The sequence below is a fragment of the Nanorana parkeri genome, unplaced genomic scaffold (assembly GCF_000935625.1).
Source record: "Nanorana parkeri isolate BGI_ZX_2015 unplaced genomic scaffold, ASM93562v1 scaffold103, whole genome shotgun sequence".
Lineage (NCBI taxonomy): Eukaryota > Metazoa > Chordata > Amphibia > Anura > Dicroglossidae > Nanorana > Nanorana parkeri.
The window spans coordinates 653781-664851 of NW_017306371.1; the positions used below are offsets into that span (position 1 = coordinate 653781).

The window sequence follows — 11071 nt, forward strand, 5'->3', positions numbered from 1 at the left end:
AGTAACCTAGGGGGGGCAATTGCTACTGCACTACTGTGGTGATCTTCTTCCTATTGGAGAGGAAGCTGCACCTCCTGCATTGCAAATTGTGGACCTGCAGTGCAAAAATGTTTTGTCTTCTGTTTTATTCACTCTGCATTCCTGTACTTTATAAACCTCTCCTGCTGCTTCTTAAAGTAGTATTAAGGTCTGGCAGTTTTTTACCTTAATGCATTCTCTGCATTAGGGTAAAAACGGGCCAGCACCTTTTTTCTACCCCAGTCCCGTCCCCCCCCCCACACACACACACTTACCTGTCAGCGATGCTCTCCCTCGTCACCAGTCCCAAAGTGATCCTCCATTCCCTGAACTTCCGAGTTGCGGGGGAGAATACTGATGGCAGAGGAGCCACAGGCTTCTTCTGCCATCAATCAAAGAGGGAAGGGGTGTGGCCTGCCACCGGGCTGTGTGTCTATGGACGCACACAGCCACTGCGGGCGCGAGCGTGCACGGGTGCCTCCATTAGAACGATGGTGGCACCTGTGCAGGGGGTGGGGGAATAGCGCTGCAGGGACCCACTAGAAAATGAGGAATTAAACAGTTTTTAAAAAAAGCAGCAACAGCCTCCAGCAAAGGAGGGTCCACTTAAAGGAGAGATAAAAAAAATTGAGGCTTTAATATCACTTTAATATTAAACCATGAGTCCTCAGATCACCAGTCATCGGGGGGAAGCTCTGACAAAAGGAAGCAAAGCACTGCTACTCTACCAAGGTGGCTGCCTCTACAAAAATACACAGTATAAGGAAGATGTAGGAAGCTGGATCTCCTACAACAGTGAGTATTTTCCGTTAGGTCTCAATCAGCATGGATGGAATAATTACCCTTAGGCAGCTCTATTAGAAGTGGTGGCCACAGATCATCTCTTAACTCAATTAGGGGCTTGGTGTGCAAGGAGGAAAGTGCCAAAAGTTGATTTAATTTTATTCAGAATCTTGAATCATAAAAATCCAAAGCATTTTTGGGGTTCAATGTTTCCAAATTCAGTAGGGCTTAGGGCAATGCGTTTGGGTGCCATTCAAATGAATGGCAACGCAATGCAACTGCCACACTGTAACGCATGGCAGGTGAATTGCGCATGTGTCAATCGCACCAAACCATGCAAGTAGGTGTGACTGGGCCCTGAACCTTGCCGGGAAATAGGCATGGGTAGGGCCAGCTGGAATCAGGCGGACAGCATCCCCACCTAATCAGAGTGTGTGGCGTCCTCGTTCTGCCTGCTACATCTCTGCACTGTGTGGTGCTGTGAGTCATCACACCATCTGCAACCTGTGCACCCCAAATTTGGAGCTCTCCTCTGTGCAGCTATCCTACCCATTATCACGCTAAGGCCACAAGCTGTGCAAGCTCACTAAGGTGAATGTTTCTTCGTGCCACTCCTTCTAACTCACTGCCTGAGCCTCCAGTGAGAGCCTACCTCACTGGTGCTTGAGATTCGCCAGTGAGGCAGGCTGTCACTGGAGGCTCAGGCAGCGCAGGTGCAGGTGGACCTGCACAAAGCAGCATTTACCTTGGATGCCATGACAGCTGTGGAGGAGGACCATGAGCCTGGTTCCCCCTGTTGACACGATGGGTTCTAGGCCTGGTACAGCAGTGCTTGTGGTGGCCCTAGGCATAGAAGACGTGATGATGGAATGGATGACTTATGTTTATTCACTGCACTTGTCCGTTTTATCAGCTGTTTATCTTACCCATTCCCCTAATAAGTGGCACACACCAGTGTTCCGCCCCACTTATCCACCTTCCTTTTTTTCCTCTCCCTGGAACCCGTTCTGAACCACATCCCTTCAAACCTAAACATCCAAAAGATCATTATAAGATGGAAAGAACAAAAACTTTCACCCTTTCCGGATAGATTTGTTTTCCTTACTCATCTGTTCATTACTATTCCCAACCTAACCACAAGCTTTAAAGAAAATAAAGCCAAACCTTTTTTTTTTTTTTGCTTCAGTCCTTATTTGGGTCAAAGTAGAAAATGTACTAATGTACTCCTGTGAACCAAAGTCAGTATCGTACCTACTTATCCCAAATCTATACCACCTAAGTGTCTGCCCTGTTTTTACCACAGTTTTCTCTAACTGGACTAAACTGTTCTTTTCATAGTTTGACTCCTGTAAAATAATGTCCTGGCACCTGGGTGTCTATTTATCAATGCTTTCACTCAAGCTTAACAAATCTGACACCCAAGATTCACACATTTTTCTAATTGGATTCAATTGGAAAAGAATGTGAATTCTGAATAAAAGCTGCATGAATCTTTCTTGTGCAAAAAAAAAAAAAAATAGACCCCTGATCCAATATTAATATAAATTCATATAAAATGCACGTCCTCCTATAAAAGGAGTAGGAGTGGTTAGTGGGAGAAGGGAAGATGCAGCAACTTTTTTTCTTGGGGTTTTGGTTACATTTATTACCATTCTGTTCTGATAACACTAAATATACCACTGAATTACTCTAAAACACAATAATGTTCATAAGCAATGGCATGTCTTTATAAATGTTGAGCTCCATTTCATAAAGAAAAAACTCATTCACATTTTGAAAATCTTTAGGACAAACTAAAAACATTTTTCAGACATGTCTATTTTGTGTGCTGTTTGAATATGCATCATGCTTGGTGACACATACTGTATATGTATAGCATAAGAAGACCCAAAAAATGTAAGACTAGCATATCAAGAAAAATACCTCTCTGTTTAGTATTATGAAGGCCTGCTGATAACATTTTATGTTACAGCACAACCATACGAAGGGCTCATTCACACTGTTGCGCTAGATGCAAGGATCCATTAGTTTAGTGCATGCATTGTTGTTTTTTGGTGGGATTTGGTGCTGACAAGTCCCATATTTGAGTGTGAGTAAGGAACTACACTTTAGAGAGATCTCAATGCGGCATTGTGGCTTCCAATGTATTTGCAAATGTATGTAAGAATAACCTCTATTTTAAATGCGAGTAGTTAAGACAGTTTAATTAGTTTGTTTTTGCTGCTAGCTTGAAAGTGTGCTGGGGTACTTTTGTATAGATTTAAATGCTGTCTTTGTGTTTACTTGGGTAATTTCCCCTCCCTTCCATTTCTGTCTGATGCCTGTTAGATGGGAAAGGCTAATGGGAATCTGCATAGTGTGGACATTGATGGCAATAAATCCTAATGGAAGTTCCAACCCTTCCCCACTAAAACTAACTTTGGAATCTATGTACCAATTGGGCAGAATAACCCTTAACTTCCAATCCTGTTAAAATGGACAGGAAATGAGAAGAAATCTTCGCATTGGGAGCCATGGAGCAAACATGTGCTTTGGCAATCCAGGGCAAAACATCAGGTTTTTTTAACTGCTTGGTCCTGTTTGTATACTCCATCTAGAATGACTGAGAGTTTGTACAGGGCTACCTCTTCTCATTCCTGGCAGCTGAACAGGAAGCAAAAGAAAAGTTAGCTTGGTGCTGTTGGCGGACCAGACAATAACACCTACCTATTGCTTCATCCTGCATGGCCAAAGCACATCTTTTCTTTTAGTAGCAGTTGAGCTTTAAACTATTGTAGCTACTACTTTAATAATGATAAAATTACAAAAACAGACAACCTACATTTATTTAAAGAGAAGTTGGGCCAGCTGAGGAACTTTTAATTTTAGATGACTGACTTCAACTCAGAAAACCACTGTTAACTATCCTTGGCAGTTTTGACATTTCATGTTAGTCTTTTATGTTCGACTCAGGGTTTTTATTAAAATTTTCTGTTCTCTATAGGCAAAAACAATTCTCTGGGTTACTGGAGGGCAAAAGGCTTTGGAAATCAAAATATGCTTTCTATTCCAAAAGCAACAGCTGTCCATTATCCCGCTGCAGGTCTATGATTTAAGATTGTTATTTGTTACATGTCCTTGGCAAGCAGTTTTGTGATATTTTTGACAACTGAATTAATTAATGTTTGTCCTTTTAACAAAGTTCTGTCAATATTTTTTTAATTTATCATTTGACTTCTGTCCAAACAATCCCCCATTTAATCTTTGCTTATAGCCTCTTCTGTTTTTGTGGCTGCACACCATATGTTTTGTTTGACCGAAGTTTTAATGAATAAAATATGGTTATGGTATGTTACCCACTTGTAACCACAAGACAGTTAAAATTAAAGTGATATTATTTATTTACTAAATATTGATAGATTAAACATAGGAACTTCCTCAAATTTCAGGTGCCACTGTAAAGTTGAGCTAGACAATATTCATTTAAAAACTCTACATGTTTGTATGCGATGATGATGTTACATCTCTGGTACAGAGTGTACCCACCATTCTTCAGACTTCTTTTAGTTGCAAATGCATTACCTGTCCCTATTTTTAAATCCTTTTCTGTTTGAAAAATACATTTGTTTAATTTTTGTTTATTTTTTTTGTTGGATTTTTTTCCCCACTGTTAGATGTATACTAATCGGTTATGTTTGCATGTTACTGATTTACAAACATACAGATTGCTTCATCACTAAATTATTTCCTACATTTTACACTAAATATTTAGTGATAAATCAACAAGTAATTTAAATTTAAATATACATTTAATAAAGCCAACACTTTTTTAAATAAATTAATTTTTTAAGTGTGAATTTCTGGCTTACTATTGCAATCTTATTAAAAATCACTAATGGTGTAAATAATTATCATTATAAGTTTTAGATTTAAAGGTCAGTTCCAGCCATAAGTTCCAGGAAACATTACCAGCATTTGTGGACCTTTTCTATCTAAGTAACAAAAATTACCGCTTGTGATTTGAAAACTAGAACCGTAAAAATCATTGTACTGTTGGAAGGCCAAAATGATAGCGAAATACTGTCTCTTAATCAGAAAATAAATACCTTAATTTACATTACCTGTGTAGGTTTTCACTCCCATGGGTACGGTTTGGTGCTCTACAATCATTGTTGAATTCTGGTATGAACCCATAGTCCTTGTACAGAGCCTCTGCACCTTTAGCAATAATGGCAACTCCATTTTGGACTCTACGGTGCAGGTCATCTTTCCATCCAGCAGACAAAACTGTGAACAGGCCAACGGGCAAATGCTCAGGCATGTAATCTGTGCCACCCAGGTTGGTTCCCACCATAAACCATATGTAACCAGGCCCAGTCAAGCCAGCTTCTCGGGCAGCCTTGAAAACCCCATCTGCTTCATCCTTAGAACAGTATAGAAGACGCACTTGTACTGCTATCTCTGTCAATTGTCTCTTGAGTTTGGCACTACTGGGATCATCAGTCAGATTGAGGGTCAGGATACCTCGATTTTCCCAGCCAATGAAACTGCTGTCAGTAAGTAGCTCAATGTAATCCACAAAGTCTTCATAGCCCGGAAATAGAGTAGTAATAACCGCAAACGCTGTCCAATCATATTCCTCCAACACCTCAAAGATGACTTGAAGTTGCTGCTCTGTAGAGGCTCCCAGCTGCAGAAAGGTTGAACCTTTTTCCTGTGAAAAAATAATATAATAGGTAAAAACAATACCAATGCATAAAAGGAGGTCGTACTATAAGTTTTAATCTAACCTTAAGTAGCTAGAAGGACATTAGTAATAGAAATGTACCAATTAAATAGTAATAATAATGTACCAATGGAGTAATCAATAGACCTTTCTCTATGTACCTTTCTACCATATAATATCAATCTGTACAAGAGTAGTTTGTTTTATCAATGTCTAGAAATACGAAAAAGCTAAACATTAATTTAAAGAATTAGTAAATCTAAGAAGACGATTTACAGAGCAGTGCCGTCAGCCTAGGCTGTTTGCTCCTAATTTGGACTACAGTACCCCCCCCCCATTTCCTAATTTCCATTATATAGGGGGGGAGGTGTTCTGTAATTCACAGAAGTTGCCTGAGCAAGACTGATACAACTCGATTTCAGTGCAGCACAGATACTGTGTAGACATCTCACTACAGGGAGTTACAAACTCATTTGATTTCTGGCAGGATAAACAGGTATGTTTCCACTTATTAAACAGATATAACAAATTTTTTTCAATGATCTCGTAATAGACCAAAAGGGGCAGTTGAGAAAAGTCCATTGTTAGGGTTTTTACACACACTAAAAAAAGTACTGAAGCCACTAGACATGTAAGCCGGCAAAAAATTTGTTTTGGGATTCGGGTCCGAATGTCAATTTGTAAATTGTTTGTTCATTTCAAATGAGTTAAACTATAATTAGGAACAACATTTTTTCATGTGACATTAAGTGTTTACATTTTTTCCTGGAGTCCTGACGTCTGCAGACCCAATGAAGAAAAGAACAATTCCTGCCGCTCGCCTCCCGATGGAATGTTTACATTGGGCAGTGGGTGAGAAATAAACAAAGCCTGCTATTGGCTATTTCAAATTGAAAACATTTCGGATACATCTCATTTTTGTTATCAAACATTCTTATATGTTCGGATTCGTTATTTCTGTCATTCGGAAATTTGGATGCATCAGAATGTCCGAATACGCAGAAATTCACATAAATGTCAATTCGAAACTAAATGAATCACACATGTCTAGAAGCCACTGGATAAGCATAACAGCCAGTGAACAAGTATATGCAGAAAGTCTGCAACTGTTTAATGTACATTTTCTTTTTCCCCCACATAGTTTTTGTGTATTCTTTCATATTTTGAGATTTTTAGACAACAGAAAAGAAAAAAGGAAGGAAGCAGCAAAAGTTAACCATAGAACCCTATGCCGTTAGGCTACCGGCCTTTCCTGAAAGCTTCCTTTGACAATCAAAAATAAGAGAGAGGCAGTCTTGAGGATGACATCCGCTGTCATAGATTAGAGATTGAGGTGCTCTGTTTGTGGCAGGTGTATATACATTTATACACATGTAAAGGTGCCCATACACCTATTGATTATCATTCAGAAATCGTCTGTATTACTTTACTCCTGCCCGAATTTCCTTGATAGGTAAAACATTGCAACATGAACACTGCACATGCCCAAATGAAAATCCGTTCTGTTGTTCGGCGAAATTCGGTGAGTTAGTATTGCTAACAAACGATAATCAAAATCAACGTTGGTCTGTGCATGATAAGTAATTCGAGCAGAAAACTAATGATGGTTCGATGAGGGCACGGAAGAAACGAACGATAATTCATAGGTGTATGACCAGCTTTATTGTTTAATTCTTTACAACATTTTAAAAACCATTTAAAATTTTAATTGTTTTCCTTGTAAGGCTGGCCCTGCATTGGTCAACCAAATACAGGAAGGTAATGCAAACTGGGTACTACCTTAGATAAGAAGGAAGTCTTGGGCCTAAATACTACCTTATCCCTATGTAAAAACAAAAAAAGAGTTACTTGCAAGATAAGGGCGCTAGATTAGACAATCGCCTCACAGAAGTGTTGGCTAAAAAGAATACTACCTAGTGGTTGAGAATAGAGAGAGGAATGCTTCTAAAGGGTTTAAAAATACAGTTTTCTAAAGCACAAAGAACACCATATTCAGATTCCATTAAGTCACTGGGGAACAAACGGGTGGAGCTACTGGTGGAAAACTCCCTGTACAAAACTTCAGTCAAGGAGAGAGATGCCAAAAGATAGAAAGTGATGTCCTGATAGTGCTCAGAGCCAAATGCTGATCCAGACTCCACCACCATCACTATTTTTTAAGTTTTTACAGATACATTTTAAATAATTTTCTTTTACATTATTTTTATTTTTTTTCCTCATAAGACTGTCCCTGCCCTGGTCAAGACAATACAGGCTGAAACAGAAGGACTGTAAATAAAACGATTACAAGTATCCCTGGACTTTTGGGTGTCTAAGATGTATCACTGGCTGGAGGTGCCCCCAATATTGGCCTACCCTTCGCATATGACATGTCAGGGAAGGCCTTCGGTGCAACAGGGGAAATTTGTGATTTAGAATCTGACTTTAACCCCTGAAGGACCTATTTGCTGCCAAGGCCTTTTTTTTTTAGTTTTTTGCACACATAATCCACATTTTAGGCCTGAAAATTACTTCAAACCTCCAAATATTATATATTTTCTGAAAGCCAACACCCTGTAGAATTTAATGGCAGCAGTTACAATTTTTTTATGTTGCACGTTATTAGCACAGCTCATTATCAAACCCCAAATTTAGTGAAAAGAAACCAAGAAACGATATAATACCCATTTTTTTTAGTAAAATATAAAAGATGAGGTTACGATGAGTAAATAGATACCCGACATGCGCAGGTTACAAATTTTGAACCCCAAAAAGTCCATAGATTACGTTTTAAGAGCCCCTACAGGTCCTCAGTTTAGAGATACACATACATTTTGACCCTAGAAATGTGGCTCTCAATCTGGCGTGCATGGCAATATTAAACATGTGTAGCGGGATCATTGTTTTCGTATGTAGGTGCACCCGACGTGTGTTTACGTGAATACATGCCTGCTCGCGGGGACTTTTACAAAATTTACAATTATTTTTACATTTATTTTATTTAATATAATTTTTTGAAACTTTCTTCTTTTACTTTAACCCCTTGCCGTCCGCTTCCGGGTGCGTGGACGTACATCTACGTGATTTTTGTTCTGCAGTTGCGCATGAGAAGAATCCTGCCTGGAATGTGAACAGCAGTTACCTGCTGTTACATACAAGCGTTCGGCCAGCTCTACAGCCGGCTGATCGCTTGCAAGAGGATACACAGTGCTGCCCCCCCCTCTGCTGGTGCCCCCCTCTGCTGCCTCTGACAGTTATCCCGGGCACCGCGGGCCCGGGATGGAGAACACCGGCACAGCGGCTCTCTGTACTTGGAAGGAGGAGAGATCAGCATTCCCCCACCGCTGATCTCTCTTATTTCTCTCTACAAAGGCGGAAGCAATGTCTATTACATCACTTCCGTCTTTAGCTGTCATTTCTCTGGCTGCTAAAGCCGGAGAAGAAGCTGGTGAAGCAGATCTCTGCTTCATCAGCTTCTTTTGTATCTGCAGGTGACATTAGGGGTTTTAGGAATATTGGGCTTCAGATCAGATCCACCTGAAAAACTGGTAGGTGTACCAGATTGGACCACCTGTCTGAAAGAGACTATAGTGTATGCGTTTTCCTGCTACATTAATTCCTGGTGGCAGAATTCTTCAGCAGTAAAAACGGTAGTTAACATCTCACTTTATAGCACACAGGTGCTGGGACTAAGGCTGGGCACACACCTTACAACCATCGCAAGACTTTTGCGGTCGTATGCTCGCCCGAACTGCACGTCCGTGCAGGTGTGGGTGTCCCTGCTCAGACAGGATCCATCCTGTCTTCGTACGAGTACGGACACCCACACAGACGTGCAGTTCGGGTGAACGTATGGCCATGTACTCCCATAGAGAAAAACAGGCCGCTGCATGCAATCACACGCAGCACCTGTCCTTCCTGGGAGCGGCCCGATATGGCACGCAGCATGGATCTGTGCGGGACGGCTGTCAGTAGTGTGAATGAGGCCTTAAGGTGCCCATACACCTTAGGATTATCGGACCATCGTACAATTTTCGTACGACGGCCCCATCCTGCCCCGATTATCTCAAGGTTCAATCAGCGGTAGTTAGAAAAAAACACCTGGACGACTTGCGGTAATTGACCACAATTATTTTCGTATGCTCAGTGTTAATCGTACGGCTTTTGACAGATGGAAACGCCACCAACCATGCGAACATCATACAATCGACCAAAGTTTTCAAACATGCTTGACCGTCAAAAGTCGTACGATTGTACAGTACTATCGGTCGGGCACTACATTCACACGTTACGATTGTCGTACGAAAAGTCGACCGCATTATCGTACGACAGGGGCGCCCACAATTTTTCATCTGGAGATCTACTTTTCAAATGACGAGCTCATTGAGATCTACCAACAAAAAAACACCTGCATTCAGGGGCGGGAGCGGGCGTGGTGGTGCATTGAAATCAATGGCACCCCAGCCAGGCTCCGCAAGCAGGCCCCTCAACCTCAGTGCGATCGCCTGCATTAGTGCCTGTGTTCCAGTCCAGTGCGATCCGCAAAAATGCTGCGAGCACTATTTTTGCAGATCGCACTGAACCGGAATGCAGGCACTAATGACTTCAATACAGCCCCACGCCCCCTCCCGCACCTGAACGCAGGGATTTGGCGGCTTACATTCCAGTGCGCCCTGGCGTCCTATCCTCCCGTGGTGCTCGTGTGGCCGATGTTGCACATGGGGAGAGGTGTCCTGCTCCTTTCCATCTGCAGCGTCTGACCCATTAAGCCAGCAGCTGCACGAGCACCACGGGAGCATAGCCATAGCCAGCTGCTTTTGCGCCTGAGGCAAGAAAAAAAAACTTTTTTTCATTTATTTTTTACTATTTTTTTATTTTATTTTCATTATTGTAATTGGGGGGGGGCTTCGGGTAAATATTAGGGGTCTAAGCAGCCCCCTGATATTTCCCTTTTAAAAAAGAAAAAGAAATTGAGGACACAAAGTCCTCAATCTCTTTTTCTGCAGCCTCTATTGTAAATGAATGGAAAGCACAGAGGCTTCACATTCATTCAGAAACTATTTACTATCAAGCAGTTTCTGAATGGGGAGGAGGCTCTGTACAGAGTGCTTCGCCCCATTCAGAAACTCATGAATGAACAGGACGTGATGTAAACATCCTGTTCATTCATAACTGGGGACACATAGTACTATGGGGTCTATTCACGAAGCTGCCGAAGGATCCAGCCATAGCTTCGGCCGATCCTTCGGCTAGCTTCGGCCCCAGGACCCCTTCGGTTCAGTAGAACTGAAGGGGTGCTGTACAGGCTATTCACTATAGCCCGTACAGCTCCTGAACGTGGCCGAGGGGCTCAGTCGAGCTGAACGCATATGCATCTGCTCGGCTGAGCGGCGCTGAAAGCCGAAGCTGGCCGAGATCTTACGGCTGGCTCCGGCCACTTGCAGAGAGATCAGCGTCCCTGGTTACCTGCTAACCAGGGACACTGATCTCCAAACAGCAAACTCTCCCTGGCGCTCCGGGAGTCTCCCGCTCCCGGCCGCCAAGGAGAGAAACACTGCTGTTTCTTTTTTTTTATTCTGCCACGGA

General features: G+C 41.8%; 1 protein-coding gene across 1 annotated transcript in view; it reads right to left on the reverse strand.

Annotated features, from left to right (window-relative positions):
• GRIN2D (glutamate ionotropic receptor NMDA type subunit 2D) overlaps positions 1–11071 on the reverse strand; it is a 334622-nt gene that overhangs the window by 259419 nt on the left and 64132 nt on the right. The window contains exon 2 of the mRNA XM_018552951.1: positions 4902–5494. Within this exon, the coding sequence (XP_018408453.1) occupies positions 4902–5494 (593 nt within the window). The remainder of the gene's footprint in view (positions 1–4901; positions 5495–11071) is intronic.